A 22,150-nucleotide genomic window follows, 5' to 3' on the forward strand; every position below is an offset into this window, starting at 1 on the left:
AATATTAAATTGATAGTAGTCCTATGATGCCATGTTACTAAATCCACGTATTGGTGTGTAATGCCACCCACTAAGATAATAGTAATGGTCTATCCAGACCCGTAGTTTACTTGATCATGTAAAGAGGGTCAATAATCTAACAACACCGCAATGTAACGCTGTGACTGAACTGGGCTAGTTATCACCAGGAGTCACTGAAAAAAATATATTTTGGAGCGATATCCTGTGATTATAGGCCTGCTACAATGGCAGAGCTCTATTAAAACATCAATCAGAAGGAGGTTCTGACGTCAGTTAAGGGTATCGTCTATCGTCGACGCGTTTCCACAGTGTAATATGTTATTAGACACTGCTTCATCAGGACGAGATGATGAGTGGAACGTTAGTTGTAAATTGAAGAGGGAAAGGGCAGAACGCAGGTTGTTTCTGTTTGTGAAAACTGCGTCTGCCTTGATAACCCTTCACAATGAAAAGTGCTGACAAGGCAAATACTGGTGGTATATAAGAATGATACAACGGCTGGAATAATGCACTGCTGCAGGAACCAACGCCTGATATTAGATACAACAGAGCCCTTACGGGCAGCACTGCACTCTGACAGACCTGGTGGCTGTCTGCAGAGGGTCCGTTTTCATAGGTGTAACTCCGCCTCTCAGGGCGGAGTTTGACTTGTCACACCAATAGAAAGGTATCTAGAGAAATCCCGGGGAGCCGGATCATTACATCATAAGGTCACATGATGTGTCACATTGCGTGACGTCCGGTCACGTGAACAGCAGACGCCGAGGGACGTCTGACGCTTAAAGTGGGAGTGGTCTATGTGGAATGCATAGAGCAAGGTAGAGGGCCGCTAATAGCGAGCAATAAGTCCCAATATGTGACGTGCGGTCACGTGAGCGGCGCCGCGTGATCTCAGGCGCGCTGACATGACGCAGAGGTCACCTGACACCGCTACCTCGGGCTACAAGGAGGCCGCGCAATTAACCCTCACGTTGCCGGGAGGGGGGCGGGTGCACCAGCAAAAAGGGGCATGTGTTAAGACCCCATTTCAGTATTGCACATTAGTTGGATAAGACACAGATCACAGTTGATCTCCTATTTAAACAACAACAATAATAATGTGGCTCTATGACAGTCAGACTGCCAATTGTATTGCTGTATGTGTCATTTATTCATCAGCGATAACATGGGGCTGAAGACAGAAGGTAAGGGCCCAGCATATGGTTATCAGTGGGGCTGTTCTATAATTAATGGATCGCTGGACCTTGCAATGCATAATTCACTCAGGATGATTAAAGGGGTTGTCCCGCGCCGAAACGGGTTGTTTTTTTTTTCCAATAGGCCCCCGTTCGGCGCGAGACAAACCCGATGCATGAGTTTAAAAAAAACGGATAGTACTTACCCGAATCCCCGCGCTGCGGCGACTTCTTACTTACCTCATTAAGATGGCCACCAGGATCTTCACCCACGGTGGACCGCAGGTCTTCTCCCATGGTGCACCGTGGGCTATGTGCGGTCCATTGCCGATTCCAGCCTCCTGATTGGCTGGAATCGGCACACGTGACGGGGCGGAGCTACGAGGAGCAGCTCTCCGGCACGAACGGCCCCATTCAGAAGGGAGAAGACCGGACTGCGAAAGCGCGTCTAATCGGGCGATTAGACGCTGAAATTAGACGGCACCATGGAGACGAGGACGCTAGCAACGGAACAGGTAAGTGAATAACTTCTGTATGGCTCATATTTAATGCACGATGTATATTACAAAGTGCATTAATATGGCCATACAGAAGTGTATAACCCCACTTGCTTTCGCAGGACAACCCCTTTAAGTAATCAAGACATATTTGTGTTTTCCCGGGATGTCAAGATGATGCATATAATGGAGTAGATCAATACAAATTGACTTTTTTAAAGGTAAGTGGTTTCAGTTCCTATAGGGTGAAACAAGGGAACTAGTTGGTGGATCAGTCCTTAGGTAACAAACCATGCAAAAATAGCCTCAAAATATTTAGATAATGCGTAGAAATTTTGTATAAGTTAAATAACAAAAAATGTGTAAAAGCGGAAGCTTTTTAAATGAACGGAACAAAGGATATGTTGTCATTAAGACCTTTTGGCGCTATACAGTCCAGTCGATGAATCCAAAAGGCCTCCTTCTGGAGTAGTTTTTGATTGAGGTCGCCTTTGCGACCATTGTCGCGTAAGATTTCAATACCTCTGAAAATCACTGATTCAGGGTGATCAGGATGTTTCTCTCTCATATGAGTAGATAGGCTGGTCTGTTCATTTCTGTTAATATTACCGAGGTGAGCCAAGGTACGTCTACGCAACTGCTGAATCGTTTTCCACACGTAATCTTTCGGACATGGGCATGTTGCTAGATATACTACATATGAGGATCTACAATTGATAAAATCGCGGATGGTATAAGTTTCCCCAGTAGAAGCACTTTGGAAATGTTTAGTCTTTTTCATGACAGGACAAGCCTTACATTCATGGCAGCGGAAGAAACCGGTTGGTGTAGTAGTAGTAAACCAATTTGATGGACCAGATGGTCTGCTGTAATGGCTACGCATTAAGCGATCTTTTAAACTGCGGCCTCTTCTATAAGTTATTGTTGGACGTGATTGTAGGAAGTCAACTAGGTCCGGATCATCACGCAAGATGTCCCAATACTTTGAGATGATATTTCTAATCCTAGGAGCCTCATCATCAAATGTACCAATTAACTGTATGACATTTTCTCCTTCTGATCTTGTTTTTCCTCTTAGTAGTTCCGTTCGTGTCATGTTGGTCGCTTCCTCACGTGCCTTGTCCAAGACGTCAGGCAGATAGCCCCTATTAAGAAATCTACGGGTTAAATCCATAGACTTCGAAATAAATTCATCATTGCTGGAACAATTGCGTCTGGCAAGAATGAATTGTCCCTTGGGGATGCCGTTTTTTTAGTGGTCTAGGGTGGTGGCTCTGATAATGTAGAAAATTGTTGGTAGCAGTGGGTTTCCTATAGAGTGTTGTAGTTACAAGTCCAGTTTCCGTTTTGGATATTGAAAGGTCCAAAAAGGTAATGGTTTGCTTTTGGATTTCGGAAGTCACAAACAGGACTAGGGGATTCTTATTAAGCTCTTGAACAAACTGACGGAACTGGATGTCTGTTCCAGTCCATAAGATGAAAATATCATCAATGTATCGAATCCACATATCGATATATTGTGTCCACATTAAATTCGTGTCACTAAAGATGTACTTATCCTCCCACCAGCCCAGGTACAGACACGCGTAATGGGGAGCAGAAGGACTCCCCATTGCGGTCCCCCTGAGCTGGTGGAAGTACTTTCGGTCGAACACAAAATAATTGTGCTCCAATATGAACTGTAGAAGTTCAAGCACCATCTCATTGTGATTGAAAAGATGTCTGCGTCTCTGTTGTAAGTAGAACCTAGAGGCTTTCAACCCTCCCACATGGGGGATGGAGGTGTAAAGTGCCTCGACATCAAGACTGGCCAGATAAGTGGTGTCAGGGACATAGAGATCCTGGAGGCGTCTTAGAACATCAGTCGTATCTTGTACGAAAGATGGCAAAGATTCCACAAAAGGTTTTAGAATAACGGGAATTTTTCTTACCGATAATTCCCTTTCTTGAAGGCATCATGACAGCACACATCTGGAGGTTGCTCACCTGCTGACCTGATGGGACAGGAAAAGGCAGAGCATAAAAGAAACCTCCCCTCCACCAAACACCAGTGCGTTCCAAATAACCACAGTGACAGAATACTTAACCAGAAGGTGTGTTTTTATTGACATCACACACCACAGACAAAGAAACATAAGCATACACATTACCTCATGTGTTGGACAAAACAAGGGTAACCATGTCGGTAGGGGGGGGGGGGGGGGGGGGGAAGCCCGTATGCTGTCATGATGCCTTCAAGAAAGGGAATTATCGGTAAGAAAAATTCACGTTTTCCCTTCGACATCATGACAGCATACATCTGGAGGAATACCAAATAACTGGCATGGGCTTTTTTAGGGAGGGATTACCGCTTGGAGCACCTTCCTACCGAAGGTTGCGTCCTGACTACATTTAAAGTCCAGCCTGTAGTGTTTAATAAAAGTATGGCCAGAAGTCCACGTGGCTGCGTTACAAATCTGCTCGATTGACGCGTGCGCTCTTTCTGCTCAAGAAGATGCCACCGCTCTCGTCAAGTGGGCCTTCAATCCATCTGGAGGAGGGATGCCCTTGGCCTTGTAAGCCTCCTGGACAGCTCTCCTGAGCCACCGGGCGATCGCATCTTTAGAAGCGGCCCTTCCTTTGGCCTGCCCCTGAAATTGAATGAAAAGTTTATCAGTCTTTCTGAAACTTTCCGTTGCCTCAAGGTACGCTAGTACAGCTCTTTTGACATCTAGATTATGGAGCTTCTGCTCCTTTTCGTTTTTGAAATCTTGGCAGAAGGCTGGAATGACTATTGGCTGGCCTCTGTGGAAATTCGACAAGACTTTAGGCTGAAAGGACGGGTCTAAAGAAAATACTATTTTGTCTGGGTGAATAGTCATATATGGGGCCCTTCGTGAGAGGGCCTGGATTTCACCCATGTGTCTAGCCGACGTGACTGCCACAAGGAGGGCTACCTTATACGTCAGCAAGGCGATGGATAGATCTCTAATAGGTTCAAATGGGGGATCGCAGAAGGCCTGAAGGACTATGGTCAGATCCCAGGGGGGTGCCGTAAGCCTTGTAAATGGATGCAATTTACTTGCCCCTCTAAGAAATCTCCTAATCCACCTGTGCTCCGCAAGCGCAAGATCAAAGAATGCCCCCAAAGCCGCAACTTGGGACTTTGAGGGTATCCAGACTCAACCCTTTATCCAGGCCCGCCTGGAGAAAATCTAGGATTTTACGGATGTCTGGCTGATCTAACTGCTGGATGTCCTGGCCCATCCACTCTGAGAATTTTTTCCAGACTTTGGAATAGATCTTTTTTGTCGAGGGTTTAAGGCTCTCGCTAATAGTGGAAATTACGTTAGGAGAAAGACCCTTCCCCAAGAATTTTACCCGTTCAAGATCCAGGCCGTAAGCCTGAACTTGTGAACCTCCGGGTAAAGAAGAGGGCCCTGCAGCAATAGGTCCGGTCTTGGTGGAAGGTGGAAAGGCTCTCCTATTGACAGAGATCTCAGGAGGGGAAACCAAGGTCTTTTGGGCCAATAAGGTGCTACCAGAATTACTGACAGGCTTGACCGCAGTAATTTCCTTAGTAGGAGCGGAATTAATGGTAAAGGGGGAAAAGCGTACGCCAAGTCCCAAACCCAGGGGTGAGAGAGAGCGTCCGTGCCCAAGGCCTGTTTCTCCGCGCTTGGGGAAAAGAAAAGCTGGCACTTGGTATTTGCGTTTGACGCAAATAGGTCTATTTCTGGTACCCCCCATTTCGTCACAAGCAGGCTGAACACCTCGGGATGGAGTTCCCACTCTCCTGGGTCCACTTTCTTCCTGCTTAGAAAGTCCGCGGCTGAATTCTCAGCTACTTTTATGTGAAAGGCCGACAGTGACTTGGTTGTGAGTTCCGCCCACTGAAGGATCCTTCCCGCCAACTGCTGCAGTAGAGGATTCCTGGTGGTACCCTGGTGGCGAATGAGTGACACTGTCGTCATATTATCTGAAAAGAACCTCACATGCTTCATCCCTAAGAGCGATTGCAGGCTACGTAGGGATTTCCACACCGCATTAAGTTCTCTAAAGTTAGACGAACCAGATCTCTCATGAGCGTCCCAAGTACGCTGTATATGACTGCCTTCAAAGTGGGCCCCCCACCCTTTGGCGCTGGCATCTGTTGTGATTATTATTGCAGGGTCCAAGTTCCATTCGGATGCCAGTGACAGGTTGTGCGATGACAACCACCAGCGGAGTGAAGATCTGGCTTTAGCAGAAATAGAGATTGTCTGGTCAAGTGAGGACTGTAACTTGTCCCAATTCTGAAGGATTAGTGACTGGAGACCGCGACTATGGAACTGGGCCCAGGGAACCACACCAATACATGAAGTCATTAGCCCCAGGATCCGCATTGCATCTCTTACTGTTACTCTAGATTTTTTATAGAGAGTGGAACATTCCTCTAAAATAAGCTGTTTCCTTAGAGGAGGAAGGGACGAATTTTGGAGACTGGAATCCAGAATGACTCCCAGGAATTTTTTCCTGGTTTCTGGTTCCATGTTGGATTTTAGATCATTCCAACCCAGGTCCTTAAACAGTTGAAGCGTGGAACCCAAGTGTGACCTCAGAATAGTCGGGGAATCTGCCACCAACAGGAAGTCGTCCAAGTAGGGGACGATAATAATCCCACGATTGCGAAAAATCACCACCTTGGAAAAAATCCGCAGAGCAGAGGAAATTCCAAATGGGAGGCAAATAAACTGAAAGTGACAGATTTCCTCTTCCATTCTCAGCGCAAACCTCAGGAACTTTTGCGAGTTGGCGTAAATAGGGATGTGAAAGTAAGCATCCTTTAGGTCAATTGTAGCCATTACATTATCCCTGGCAATTAGGGGAGTTGCAGTTCTGATAGTCTCCATTTTAAATTTCCTATACTCAATGAATTTATTCAGTTCTTTGAGGTTAATTATTGTGCGGTGGGAGCCATCTGGTTTGGGAACCAGAAAAAGGGGGGAATAAAATCCCTTCCCCTGTTCCTTCTTGGGGACGGGGATAACCGCGCCAAGATCCAGCAGGTTCTGTACACCTCCCAACAGAGCCTGCTCTAGGCCTGGAGACTGGATTGAGGTTACAATAAATCTGTCAGGGGGGCGAGATTCTAGTTCGATCTTGTACCCCTCCACCACCAGGTGTAGCACCCACTCGTTAGTCGTTATGTTACGCCAACTAGTGGCAAAACGAGCCAGTCTACCGCCCACCGGGCACGAAGATGCGGGCTGAGGGACAACAATAAGAGTCTTACCCCTTCCACCCTTCGAATAAGACCATCTTCCAGTCTTCCCTTTCCCAGCGTATGTAGACGAGGGACGTGGAGTGAAGGGTCTCTTGGGCGGTCTGATGGCTGGCAGTCCCTGGTTCTTGTCAGCTGCTTTTTCCAGCAGGCGATCCAGGTCCGGTCCAAAAATGCGTGCGCCCCGAAAGGGTAGGGTACACAGCTTGTTTTTGGATGTTAAATCCCCCGACCACTCCTTTACCCAGACTGCCCTTCTGGCGGTGTTGGATAGGGCTGCCATGTGAGCTCCGAAGCGGACCGTTTCCATAGAGGCATCCGCCAGAAACCCCGTTGCCATCTGTAGCAGAGGGATGCCGCTCGCAAACTGTTCCCTGGAGGCTTTTTGGTCAATTAGGGACGCGAGCTGATCCAGCCAGACCGCCATGGAGCGAGCCACAGAGGTGGCCGCGATATTGGATTTTATAATATGGCTGGACATGGACCAGGCGTTACGCATGGTCATATCCACTTTATTGTCCAAGGAGTCCTTTAAGTGGGACGTATCTTCAAATGGTAATCCAGACTTCCTGGACACCATAGCGATAGCATCTACTTTCGGCATTTCGTCCAGAAACGCCACCTCGTCTCCCGCAAATAAAAGGCGCTCCATGAACTCCCTAGGGATTAGCGGAGCCTGATCCACACAATCCCACTCGTTCAGGATTAGTTGTTTGAGTGTGGCATTTACAGGAAACGAAGATTTCCGTTGTGGAAGCAATCCCGCAAACATATCGTCTTGCGCCGTGCGGGGTTGCTGCACATCTTCCTCCACCTGCATGGTTCTACGTACAGCTTTTAAAAGTTGATCCATGTCAGCGGTGGAAAAAAGGTACTTTTTCTCCTCCTGCAACACTTCCCCAAGATTATCAAACTCCAAATCTTCCGCCATGTCAGAGTCGGACTCTGACACAGCCGGAGCAGACCTTCGTGTAACCCCTGAGGGCCCAGGTTGGAGGTCCGAGAGGGAGGACTGAACTTCTTCCCGGACAACCGACCGAATTTCGGACATAAGGGAAGATTTTTCCTCCTGCAGAACTTTTGCAGAACAAATGGCACATAATGTTTTGGTGTAGGAGTCGTCGAGTTTGGCCAAGCACACTGGACACTTTTTACTCCTCCTCCTAGCCTCCCTAGGTTTTTGAGTATCCCTGTCCTGAAATGACAAGGGAGAACTCTGTTAGTCAGGAAGTGTATGTAGTGCAGGTGTCTGTAGGTTGGCCCACTGGACCACTTACAGTTTGGAGATTCTCTGGGTTCTCTCTGGCCGACATCATGCGCTTGTGGGATCAACTCCTGTACTTACGATCGATTCCCCGGCGTGAAGAAACACCAGCCGTCTTCCCTGGTGCAGAGGAGCTTTAAAAATTGAATCCGGCGCCAGCTGTGCTAGGCCACGCCCCTTTCACGCTAGGCCACGCCCCTTGCGGAGTGTCCGACGTCACTCCCGGAGCTCCGCCGAGGCCACGCCCCCTTAAGGAATGCTGCTGCTCGGCTCTGGACCCAGAGATGGCGGCCGCCGCCTAAATGACGGCCGCAGTGGTGCCGGAAAGCCCGTGCTTGGACCCAGGCCCACGCAGTCCCCGGTTAGCTCCCAGATGAGGTACTTCCCACTGGGGCAACCGGGGCTGCCAGGAGAGATGCCGCCGCTCACCGGTAAGCCCTGGAACCTCCGGCATGGGACAGCATCGCTGGAGCTCTGCCGCTGCTGTCCTGAAGGGACAGGAAAAGCACTGGTGTTTGGTGGAGGGGAGGTTTCTTTTATGCTCTGCCTTTTCCTGTCCCATCAGGTCAGCAGGTGAGCCACCTCCAGCGTATGCTGTCATGATGTCGAAGGGAAAGTCTCAATATACTGACTAGACGCCTGCGTAACACTGTTGATGCCAGATACAATGGGGCGCCCTTTATGTGGAGACAAACCCTTGTGGATCTTAGGGATACCGTAAAATGTAGGTATCGGAGGATGTTTTGGGTACAAGAAATTTAATTCATTTTGACTGATGAGATTTTGATCTGTCACTCTTGACAGGATTTCAAGAAGGTCCCTTTGGTAGTTACAAGTAGGGTCTTGGTCCAATCTTCCATAAGTGGTATTGTCACTCAATAGGGACATACACATTTCCCTGTACGAGTGATCATCCATCACCACGAGATTCCCTCCCTTATCCGACTGCTTAACCACTATACTCTTGTCGTTTTCAATTTGGAGTAGAGCTTTTTTCTCCGAGTGGCTTAAATTGTGATAATGAAACCGTTTCTTGCCGTGTGATAATGTTTTTAATTCATCGGTCACTAGTCTTTCAAAAATGTCGATGTAGGGGGAATCATTGATGGGCGGCATACTTGTGTTTTTCAGTTTGAGAGATGTAAAGGGGCCTTCTCCCGGTGGTTTGTTGGCTCACTTGCCAATTCTTCAATATCATTGAGGGCCTGTAAGTCCTCTATGTCTATTCCTAGTTCAGCACTTTTCTTTCGGTTCTGAATTGCATAGAATTTTTTCCATTTAAGTTTCCTTAAAAAGAGTGCAATATCTTTTTTCCATATGAATGGATCATATCGACACGTAGGGACGAATGAAAGGCCTTTACTTAAAACTTGTGTTTCTTCTATAGAAAAGGGTCTCGAGGATAGATTAATGTTTGCTCTATTTTCCTGCACATCTGTGAACATAAAGTGCAGTAAAACATGCAGATGTGTGTGCAGATACACAACTCTCATTGTGCAGATACACGTACACCTGTGTGACACCGGCCTTACTGTCCAAACTTCAGAAAATTATATATGGTCTAACGCAACAGCCGGAGCACGAACGCCAATGTAAAAGAAAATGGGCATACAAAAGAAAATTTCCAAAGGCAGACAGACCCCTGCATGTAGACCCCCAAGAACAGACCCCTAAGTACAGCCCTCCGCCTACAGACCAACGAGTACAGACTCCCAAGTACAGCCCTCCACCTGTATACCCCCGAGTACAGCCCTCCGCCTACAGACCAACGAGTACAGACTCCCAAGTACAGCCCTCCACCTGTATACCCCCGAGTACAGCCCTCCGCCTACAGACCAACGAGTACAGACTCCCAAGTACAGCCCTCCACCTGTATACCCCCGAGTACAGCCCTCCGCCTACAGACCAACGAGTACAGACTCCCAAGTACAGCCCTCCACCTGTATACCCCCGAGTACAGACCTCCGCCTACAGACCAACGAGTACAGACTCCCAAGTACAGCCCTCCACCTGTATACCCCCGAGTACAGACCTCCGCCTACAGACCAACGAGTACAGACTCCCAAGTACAGCCCTCCACCTGTATACCCCCGAGTACAGACCTCCGCCTACAGACCAACGAGTACAGACTCCCAAGTACAGCCCTCCACCTGTATACCCCCGAGTACAGACCTCCGCCTACAGACCAACGAGTACAGACTCCCAAGTACAGCCCTCCGCCTGTATACCCCCGAGTACAGACCTCCGCCTACAGACCAACGAGTACAGACTCTCAAGTACAGCCCTCCGCCTGTATACCCCCGAGTACAGACCCCCGAGTACAGGCCTCCGCCTGTATACCCCCGAGTACAGGCCTCCGCCTGTATACCCCCGAGTACAGGCCTCCGCCTGTATACCCCCGAGTACAGGCCTCCGCCTGTATACCCCCGAGTACAGGCCTCCGCCTGTATACCCCCGAGTACAGGCCTCCGCCTATAGACCCCCCCCGAGTACAGGCCTCCGCCTATAGACCCCCCCCGAGTACAGGCCTCCGCCTATAGACCCCCCCCGAGTACAGGCCTCCGCCTATAGACCCCCCCGAGTACAGGCCTCCGCCTATAGACCCCCCCGAGTACAGGCCTCCGCCTATAGACCCCCCCGAGTACAGGCCTCCGCCTATAGACCCCCCCGAGTACAGGCCTCCGCCTATAGACCCCCCCGAGTACAGGCCTCCGCCTATAGACCCCCCCGAGTACAGGCCTCCGCCTATAGACCCCCCCGAGTACAGGCCTCCGCCTATAGACCCCCCCGAGTACAGGCCTCCGCCTATAGACCCCCCCGAGTACAGGCCTCCGCCTATAGACCCCCCCGAGTACAGGCCTCCGCCTATAGACCCCCCCCGAGTACAGGCCTCCGCCTATAGACCCCCCCGAGTACAGGCCTCCGCCTATAGACCCCCCGAGTACAGGCCTCCGCCTATAGACCCCCCGAGTACAGGCCTCCGCCTATAGACCCCCCGAGTACAGGCCTCCGCCTATAGATCCCCCCGAGTACAGGCCTCCGCCTATAGATCCCCCCGAGTACAGGCCTCCGCCTATAGACCCCCCCGAGTACAGGCCTCCGCCTATAGACCCCCCGAGTACAGGCCTCCGCCTATAGACCCCCCGAGTACAGGCCTCCGCCTATAGACCCCCCGAGTACAGGCCTCCGCCTATAGACCCCCCGAGTACAGGCCTCCGCCTATAGACCCCCCGAGTACATGCCTCCGCCTATAGACCCCCCGAGTACAGGCCTCCGCCTATAGACCCCCCCGAGTACAGGCCTCCGCCTATAGACCCCCCCGAGTACAGGCCTCCGCCTATAGACCCCCCGAGTACAGGCCTCCGCCTATAGACCCCCCGAGTACAGGCCTCCGCCTATAGATCCCCGAGTGCAGGCCTCCGCCTATAGATCCCCGAGTGCAGACCTCCGCCTATAGATCCCCGAGTGCAGACCTCCGCCTATAGATCCCCGAGTACAGACCTCCGCCTATAGATCCCCGAGTACAGACCTCCGCCTATAGATCCCCGAGTACAGACCTCCGCCTATAGATCCCCGAGTACAGACCTCCGCCTATAGATCCCCGAGTACAGACCTCCGCCTATAGATCCCCGAGTACAGACCTCCGCCTATAGATCCCCGAGTACAGACCTCCGCCTATAGATCCCCGAGTACAGACCTCCGAGTACAGACCTCCGCCTATAGATCCCCGAGTACAGACCTCCGCCTATAGATCCCCGAGTACAGACCTCCGCCTATAGATCCCCGAGTACAGACCTCCGCCTATAGATCCCCGAGTACAGACCTCCGCCTATAGATCCCCGAGTACAGACCTCCGCCTATAGATCCCCGAGTACAGACCTCCGCCTGCAGACCCCCGAGTACAGACCTCCGCCTGCAGACCCCCGAGTACAGACCTCCGCCTGCAGACCCCCGAGTACAGACCTCCGCCTGCAGACCCCCGAGTACAGACCCCCGCCTGCAGACCCCCGAGTACAGACCCCCGAGTACAGACCCCCGAGTACAGACCCCCGAGTACAGACCCCCGAGTACAGACCCCCGAGTACAGACCCCCAAGTACAGACCTCCGCCTATAGACCCGAGTACAGACCTCCAAGAACCGACCTCTGCATATAGACCCCCGAGTACAGAACTCTGCCTAAAGATCCCTGAGTACAGACTTCCGCCTATAGACCCCTGAGTACAGACCCCCAAGTACAGACCTCCGCCTATAGACCCGAGTACAGACCTACGCCTATAGACCCCTGAGTACAGACCTCCACCTGTAGACCCCCAGGTACAGACTTCCGCCTGTAGACTGAGTACAGACCTCCGCCTATAGACCCCTGAGTACAGACCTCCGCCTATAGACCCCTGAGTACAGACCTCCGCCTATAGACCCCTGAGTACAGACCTCCACCTATAGATCCCTGAGTACAGACCTCCACCTATAGATCCCTGAGTACAGACCTCCGCCTATAGACTCCTGAGTACAGACCCCCGCCTACAGACCCCTGAGTCTAGCCTCCGCCTGTAAACCCACGTATATTTTCACCACTGGAAGACGAGATATTAAATACACATATCAATGACCCGCTAGAAGGATTGTGAAGTAAAATAGCAAAATTTGCAGAGGATACAAAACTCCGTAAAATATTAACCCAAGAGAGGAGCAAGGAGGACGCAAGAGGATCAGGATTAGGCCGCCTGAACACGGGCAGATTTGCATTGTGGAATCCGCGGTCGGCGTCTGCACCACAGCACCGCAGCAAATACCATCCATAGGATGTGTTAGGGAAAAACTCCCGTTAGTATGTCATCCGGCGTCCAAATTGTAATGAGTACTCATCATTGTCTAAGTAATACCGATCGGCAGGGACAATGAAAATGTGTACAGCTGCATTTAGTGTACAATTCATCTCCACGTTTATTGGTCATTGCAAGTTCTTTTTATAGACATATCACATATTTATAGTGACGTTGATTCTGAGCCAAACATTACATAGGTGTTTACATCATTCAATAGCCTGCCACATGTTTAATCAAAGTCCATTCGTAATACCTAAAATTTTCCATTCTTCAGCGGTTTAGTGTGTTTACTTTTTATAGATTTATTTTGAGGTAAGTATATTGCTTATACCTATCAATTTCTGTTACTTTATCTGTTATCTTTCTGTAGCTCTCTCTCTTATCAATCTTATATCTGTACTTCAACCATCTCCTGACTAGTCACCAGTTATGGTTTATTGCTGGTTAAGTCAAGCTGACATTCTAGCAAAGCCTGGTGATTACAAGAAATGATTTCTCTGAAAAGTAGAATCCAACATAATATCACAAAAGCTGGGGTCCTGGGTAATTTCCCCCCACAGGAGGATATGGAAAAACACTTTCCTGCTCGCTTGTGGAAAACAATTGCAGTTTCCGCGAGCGCAGGAAAAATCGCAGCATACTCTATTTTCGTGTAGTGTCCACAGGGACAGCTTCCATAGAGGTCAGTGGAAGTCGTCCGACCCGACCGCAATTATCATTACAGACAGGTTGCGGATTCTGCGCCATCGCCTAGCAACAGAGCAGGAAAAAAAAAACATTTAAAAAAAAATCTGTACTGCGCATGTCCAACAGTGAGCCCCCGGGTCCCTCCGCCGTACAGAAAAAGAAAAGAAATTGCAGGTATGCGTGGACGGCAGCTGTGGCCAAAGTCAGATTCCGCTGCGGACTCCTGCATGCGGAATCTGGTTCTGAGATGCAGGCAGCCTTAGTTGGGAGCAGAAAAGTAGCAAAACGGCAGGAAATACATGTCACCATTACACACTAATGGGAAACCACTGGGGACACCGACATGGGAAAGGACTTGGGGGTTTATAACTGTAACTGTAAACTGACCCGTGTCAGGCAGCTGCTGCCAAGGCAAACAGGATCACTAGGTGCATCAATAGAGGTCTAAGGGCAGATGACAAGAACATTGTTCTTCCTCTTTACAAGTCACTGGTCAGATCACACATGGGATATTGTGGACAGTTTTGGGCACTGACACTCAAGAAGGACATATCAGAGCTTAAGCGGGTACAAAGGTGGGCAACTAAAGTAATAAATGGTATGGAGCTAATAACTATATTAAATTTATCAGGGGTCAGTACAGAGATCTCTTCCATCATGTATTATACCCAGGACTGTAACAAGGGGGCACTCTAATAATTATGTATAGCTATATCAGGGGTCAGTACAGAGATCTCTTCCATCAAGGGGGTGCTCTAATAACTATGTGTAATATATAATATACTGTAACAGGGGTCTGTATAGAGATCTCTCCCATCATCTATTATACCCAGGACTATAACAGGGGGGCGCTCTAATAACTATGTATAGATATATCAGGGTTCAGTACAGAGATCTCTCCATCATCTATTATACCTAGGACTGTAACAAGGGGGCGCTTTAATAACTATGTATAATATATCAGAGGTCAGTACAGAGATCTCTCCTATCATCTATTATACCCAGGACTGTAACAAGGGGGCGCTCTAATAACTATGTATAGATATATTGGGTGTCAGTACAGAGATCTCTCCCATCATCTATTATACCCAGGACTATAACAAGGGGGCACTCTAATAACTATGTATAGATATATCAGGGTTCAGTACAGAGATCTCTCCATCATCTATTATACCTAGGACTGTAACAAGGGGGCGCTTTAATAACTATGTATAATATATCAGAGGTCAGTACAGAGATCTCTCCCATCATCTATTATACCCAGGACTGTAACAAGGGGGCGCTCTAATAACTATGTATAGATATATCGGGTGTCAGTACAGAGATCTCTTCCATCATCTATTATTCCCTATTCAGGACTGTAACAAGGGAGGGGCTGGTGAGGATCCAGTGGTCATGGTGCACGTTGGCACTAATGAACAAATTAGAGGTCAATGGAGGGCCCTCAAAAATGATTTCAGGGACTTAGGGGCCAAGCTTAGGGCAAGGACCTCCAGGGTAGTTTTCTTGGAAATACTACCTGCACCTAAATCCACACTAGAAAGGCAGCAGCATCTTAGGGAGGTAAACAAGTGGCTCTGGAGTTGGTGTAAGAAGGAGGGATTTGGGTTCTTCGAGAACTGGGCTGACTTTGCCATCGGCTACAGGCTCCACCGTAGGGAGGGGCTGCATCTCAAAGGGGAGGCGGCAGCTGTGCTGGGGGAGAAGATGGCTAGAAGGCTGGAGGAGTGTTTAAACTAGGGACTGGGGGGAGGGCAAAAAGAGAAACAAGGAGGTAGTCAGTGTAGCTAGCGACCTGGGTCTAAGTAATGGGAATGGGGGTAGAGAGGGGGGTGGGGTTAGTTCAGTTAGAACTGACAGATCAGCCAATAGTACGATTAGTAACAAAATGAATTTTAAAAAAACAACCGTATAAATTTGTATGGCAACGAATGCAAGAAGTCTGATCAGCAAAGTGGGTGAGCTTGAAGCGAGAATGTCTGATGAAAATTCCGATATAGTTGGAATAACGGAAACATGGCTTGATGATAAGTGCGATTGGGCGGTAAATTTACAAGGTTACAATTTCTTTAGAAGAGACCGTTGAAACCAGAAAGGGGGAGAGGTATGTCTCCATGGGTAGAAAAACAGGGAGAAAGAAATAACAAAATCCTGATAGGGGTTTTCTATAGGCCACCGAAAGCAACAGAAGAAACGGAAACCTTACTACTAAGGCAGACAGAAGAGGTGTCAAACCGCAACGAAGTAATTATCATGGGGGACTTTAATTATCTGGATATAATATGGTAAAATGAAATCTGCAAATCTCACAAGGGTGATAAGTTCTTGAGAACAATTAAAAGACAATTACCTTACCCAACTTGTGCAGGAGCCAACTAGAGGGAGGGCCACTCTGGACTTAGTATTAACAAACCAGACGAATAATGGGGATGCAGGTTGAGGGGCACTTGAGGAACAGTGACCACAATATAATTAACTTCCAGCTGTCATTCAGTAAGAAGCCTTATCAGCGAGCGACAAATAAATTAAACTTTAGTGAAGCAAAATTTGATTGGCTCAGAACTACTATCGGTAACATTAATTGGGACAACATCCTCAAAAATATCAGTACAGAGGACAAATGGGAAAAGTTTAAAAGGATCCTAATCACCTCATGTGAGCAGTTCATTCCCTTTAAAAATAAAAGAACTACAGGTAAAAGGAAACCAATGTGGCTCGACAGGACAGTAAGGGGGGCAATAAACGAAAAAAAGAAAGTGTTCAAACTACTAAAGCAAGAAAGCAGCGAAGAAGCACTAAAATCATACAGGAAAAAAAACTAAATATGTAAAGATAAGATCAAAACTGCTAAGGAGGAAGCAGAAAGACTGATCGCCAAAGAGAGCAAAAATAACCCGAAACTATTCTTCAATTATATTAACAGTAAAAGGATTTGCACCGAGAGCGCTGGCCCTTTAACAAATAATGGAGAAACCATAGAAGACGATGGGGGGGGGGGGAGGCAAATCTATTAAATAGTTTTTTTTCAAGTGTATTCACGAACAAAAAGGAAATGTCACACGAGATACAGGGGAATAAAATGTTACATACTTAACACAGGATGAAGTGCGGAACCGGTTAAAGAGGATTAAGATCGATAAATCGCCAGGCCCAGATGGAATACACCCACGGGTTCTAAGGGAACTAAGTGATGTGATAGCTAGATCACTATTTCTTATATTTATGGACACTATCAAGACCGGGGGTTGTACCATCAGATTGGCGCATTGCCAATGTAGTTCCAATATACAAAAAGGAGACCAAAAGAGTGCCTGGTAACTACAGGCCGGTAAGTCTCACTTCAGTAACTGGAAAAATACTCAAGGGGTTTCTGAGAGACGCCATCCTGGAGTACCTTAAGGAGAACAACGGAATAACTCCTCACCAGCATGGATTCATGATGGGGCCATCATGTCAGACCAATCTGATCAGCTTCTGCGATGAAGTAAGCTCTAGGCTGGACCTAGGAGAGTCTTTTGATCTCGTATATCAGCTTTTTTAGAATTAGACCTTTCCACCATCCAGCCACTTTCAGTAAGACCCAACAATCAGCACCATCCAAATACCCACTCAAATCACCTATTATCCACAAAAACCAGAGTGATACCTACCCAGACAATGAATTCTCTGCACCAACCATCCATCAGCAAATCCAAAATTTCTCAATTTTACCCTCCTCCACATCCGTCACCCAACACATGCAAAAGAAGTATAAGAGAAGAAGGAAAAAAAGAAGGGGGAAACATTCTATACTCCCAGGTCAATTTCATAGAAGCTCGAGAAGTATGGGATTTTTAACATCCCTCAACATTTATTATCAAAAAGGAAGCTGAATTACTGTCTAAAGGCCTATCTATCTGTTAGTCCAACATGTTCCCCGAATCTCTTTGACCTTTTTCATCAATATAAATCATTTTATGAGGAAACTTACAATTCCTCATTTTTCTTTTTTTAAAGGGAACAGGCCACATTTGGGGAGTATCCCTGAAACTCAAGAATTGGCCTTAGATTTATTTTTGGAGGATCCCTTAATATTAGATTTAAAGCCTAAAAGTAAGTTCTACCCACTTGAGAACAGGCACAATTGATATTGAAATTTTTTATCAACAAGTCTTAGAGGACCTCAGCATTTTGTGCAAAAACGGATACAAACCCTGACCCTTTCAAGACAGCAACAACTACTTCTGCAGCTTTCCTGCTCAGGTGGTGGGGATTGAGCTGGCTGGGCGTGCGTGTGTCAGCCAGCCAGCTAATGACTCTAGGTCAGTACATATAAGAGCTGTCTTCCCACGTGTGGGTGTGGCCGGCTGTCTTCCCACGTGTGGGTGAGGCAGGCTGTCTTCCCACGTGTGGGTGAGGCAGGCTGTCTTCCCAGGTGTGGGTGAGGCAGGCTGTCTTCCCAGGTGTGGGTGAGGCAGGCTGTCTTCCCAGGTGTGGGTGAGGCAGGCTGTCTTCCCAGGTGTGGGTGAGGCAGGCTGTCTTCCCAGGTGTGGGTGAGGCAGGCTGTCTTCCCAGGTGTGGGTGAGGCAGGCTGTCTTCCCAGGTGTGGGTGAGGCAGGCTGTCTTCCCAGGTGTGGGTGAGGCAGGCTGTCTTCCCAGGTGTGGGTGAGGCAGGCTGTCTTCCCAGGTGTGGGTGAGGCAGGCTGTCTTCCCAGGTGTGGGTGAGGCAGGCTGTCTTCCCAGGTGTGGGTGAGGCAGGCTGTCTTCCCAGGTGTGGGTGAGGCAGGCTGTCTTCCCAGGTGTGGGTGAGGCAGGCTGTCTTCCCAGGTGTGGGTGAGGCAGGCTGTCTTCCCAGGTGTGGGTGAGGCAGGCTGTCTTCCCAGGTGTGGGTGAGGCAGGCTGTCTTCCCAGGTGTGGGTGAGGCAGGCTGTCTTCCCAGGTGTGGGTGAGGCAGGCTGTCTTCCCAGGTGTGGGTGAGGCAGGCTGTCTTCCCAGGTGTGGGTGAGGCAGGCTGTCTTCCCAGGTGTGGGTGAGGCAGGCTGTCTTCCCAGGTGTGGGTGAGGCAGGCTGTCTTCCCAGGTGTGGGTGAGGCAGGCTGTCTTCCCAGGTGTGGGTGAGGCAGGCTGTCTTCCCAGGTGTGGGTGTGGTCGGCTGTCTTCCCAGGTGTGGGTGTGGTCGGCTGTCTTCCCAGGTGTGGGTGTGGTCGGCTGTCTTCCCAGGTGTGGGTGTGGTCGGCTGTCTTCCCAGGTGTGGGTGAGGCCAGCTGTCTTCCCAGGTGTGGGTGAGGCCAGCTGTCTTCCCAGGTGTGGGTGAGGCCAGCTGTCTTCCCAGGTGTGGGTGAGGCCAGCTGTCTTCCCAGGTGTGGGTGTGGCCAGTTGTCTGTCTGTTGTGTGAGCAGGTTCTGTGTTTGGTTGCTGCAAGAAAGGTTTGTGTTTGGTTGTGTCATTGGACTCCTGGTTAGTGTAGGGACTAGTGGTATAGCCATGAGCCGTGACGTGGCCCGCTAGCTTCCATATTTTGATCAAAATGTCAACTAATACCTGGCATTTATAGCGTTAACATCTGCTACTAGTGTTTGCATTTTTGCTGCTGTATGGTGTGATTCTGGCTCTGTGTGCCTTCTGACTCTGTCAAGCTGTTCCTGATAGTGGTGGCATGTGTATGTGTCCTATGTAGGGTGTGTGGATTCCTAGGAGCAGCTAGGGCCCAGATCTGAAGACCGCTGGGGCACCCTTTATTGAGGGCGATGTCCCTGCACAGGTAGTTCTGTGTCACTTACCCTAGTAGAAGATCGGGAGAGATGCTAAGCTGTGGTAGCTCACCTGGTGCTCCCTATCAATCTGGGTCACATTCATCTGGGCCTGGTGATCACTTGCACGTGCGAACGTGACACCTACCATTTAGTGACTTACACTGCAGTTAGCTAAGACTTACCTGTCACTTATTGAATCTTTAGGCACATAGAAATCTTCCTTCGAAAGATACGCTGCTGCAGTTCCACCACCAAAGTAAGTTTTCTTCAGAAGATTACCAATGTGATTAGAAACAATCAGAGCTCCCAGGCCGGTTGGGAATCCAAATATCTTGTAGAATGAAACGTTGACCAAGTCTGGTTGGTATACTGCCAAGTCTAGTGGGGATGTACTGACAAAGGACGCTGCATCCAACAGCACAGCCCAGTTGCCCGGGAGCCTGGCGGGCAGCATTTTCCCAGTCTGGATCTTTTTTATCCATGAGAGAGGATACTTGGTGCCTGAAAAATTGCTAAGTGCCGGATAGCAAAAAAGATGGAAGGTGCCGTCATTGTGAGGCTTCACTGTTTGAGCTTCTGACTCTATGAGGTCCTCTGGTGTAACTGGAATGGATGACACATTGAACATTTTCATTATCCCCCTCATTCCGACCACTGAGGTGTGATTATCAGTCAAGTAACCAAAGCAGCTGCCTGAATTTCTTGAACTTTTAGAAGTCCATGGAAAGTTTTCAGCCACGAGCTTAAGAGCTGCCGTACTCCCGGAAGTAAAGATGACAGTGTAGTCTTCAGAAGATGTGTTAAAGTGTTGTAATATTCTAAAGGAAAAAGAACAAAGAGCTTAAAAAACATCATCCCATTCTGCGGGGCCCTAAAATATACACAATTATTTATTTGGCTCCACCCACACAAATACGTTAGATATCAGGCACGCAGGTCATTGGAGCCCCATAACGCCTCAATTGTTTGGCATGAAAATAACATGTCCATTGGGTAGAGGTCTGGGGAATATCTAGTGAACCCCAACGGGGGGCAGAGAGTATAATGTACATACAACTGTGTCCTTTCTCATTTTCCCTCTTGGCTCAATATATCCAGAGATGTGAGATAATAATAATAAACTTTATTTGTATAGCACCAACATATTCCGCAGCGCTTAAATGATTGGCTTAGAATATCAGTAAGTCATGTTTTTTTTCAGTCATGAGAAGTCTATGTTAGGGCACCCAGTGGATATGATGGGAATTGCAGCCTGTCAATGGCTTTGCTAGCATTTCATGATATTACTTCACGGCAAACAATATTAGTCATCTAAAGGTTCAACCATTCCTCTCCCTTCATATCCACCCTTAGGGTGGCTTCACACGAGCGTGTGCATACGTGAGCACAAAAACATGCGTCTATTATAACCAATGCTACCCTATGGTGTGTGTACATGTCCGTGTTTTACAGGCATGTGTCTGTAATGATAGGACATGCATGCACCATAGGGAATGCATGCATTGCCTTCAATGAAGCAGCAGCTGCTGCCAGCGGCTCCATTGCAGGCAATGGTCTGCCAGGACTCCTTAATTGTTTTTCAGGGAAGAGCTTTAAATATAAACTCTTCCCAGAAAAACAACCATTTTAGTGTAAAAAGAAAATTATATATATATATATATATATATATATATATATATATATATATATATATATATATATATATATATATATATATTATATTTATATTTATTTACCTGTCTGCCGTGGGGATGAAGAACACATCTGCCACATGCGGCAGATGTTTTCTTCATCCCTGTGGGGAATTAAGAATTCCCTACCACAGCTGTCACAGATGACAGCTGTGGTGGAGGATCCAGCTGCTCTCGCCTGTCATTCATTCAGCGAGAGCTGACTGTGATTGGCTGAGTGCCTCAGCCAATCAGAAGCAGCTCTTCCAGCAGGCAGGGATTTTAATTCCATGCCTGCTCAAAGAACTCCATTGCAGAGCTGGGGACAGCGCAGACAGGACACGGCTGAGCGCCGGAGGCTGAAGGAAGGCATGTGGTTTTTTTATTTTTTACACTAGTTTGCCTTGTTTTTGAGGGAAGAGCTTAAATTTAAAGCTCTTCCCTGAAAAACAATTACGGAGTGCCGGCAGACCATTGTCTTCAATGGAGCCCCTGGCAGCAGCCACGGCTCCATTAAAGGCAATGCGCACCTGCATATATGCGTGTTTTTGCGCATACAGGGGTGCGCACTTAGGTACGCCCCTATGCACGCACCAACACACGCTCATGTTAAGCCACCCTTAGAGGTAAAATAGGGGTATGCAGTGTTCGACAATTTGCAGTATTGTATTAGATTTCGGTCATGTGAAAATTGGAGTCCTTAACTAACTTCAATGAAATAATGATAATATGAGAACAGCACTTAGTCAATATAAATTAGGTGAAAATATTTGAGAATAAGGGCACTCACCGATGCAAGCGGCCAGAGCCAAAAGCTCCACTCCCTCTACTTTTTTAGCTGTCTTCTCTAATACAACCAATTAGTAGGTCCTATCTGCCAATTACATAGCAGCTCTCTCCCTCCTTGCTACCTAACCAACCAATAGACACCAGAGTACGGGGAAGCCAATCAGCAAAGTTGCAAATTATGAGGCAGAATATGCATTACAAATGAATCACATGAGGTCATTATTCCCCTCTACTCTTGCTTAGTCAG

The 22,150-nt window shown here is 48.2% G+C and overlaps 1 protein-coding gene across 3 annotated transcripts in view; it reads right to left on the bottom strand.

Moving 5' to 3' along the window:
* MOCOS (molybdenum cofactor sulfurase) overlaps positions 1–22,150 on the bottom strand; it is a 397,435-nt gene that overhangs the window by 271,781 nt on the left and 103,504 nt on the right. For all 3 annotated transcript variants that reach the window (XM_066579116.1, XM_066579117.1, XM_066579115.1), the window contains exon 4: positions 19,627–20,262. In XM_066579116.1, coding sequence (XP_066435213.1) covers positions 19,627–20,262 — 636 coding nt within the window. The remainder of the gene's footprint in view (positions 1–19,626; positions 20,263–22,150) is intronic.

Source organism: Eleutherodactylus coqui, chromosome 9 (genome assembly GCF_035609145.1).
Source record: "Eleutherodactylus coqui strain aEleCoq1 chromosome 9, aEleCoq1.hap1, whole genome shotgun sequence".
NCBI classification, from domain to species: domain Eukaryota; kingdom Metazoa; phylum Chordata; class Amphibia; order Anura; family Eleutherodactylidae; genus Eleutherodactylus; species Eleutherodactylus coqui.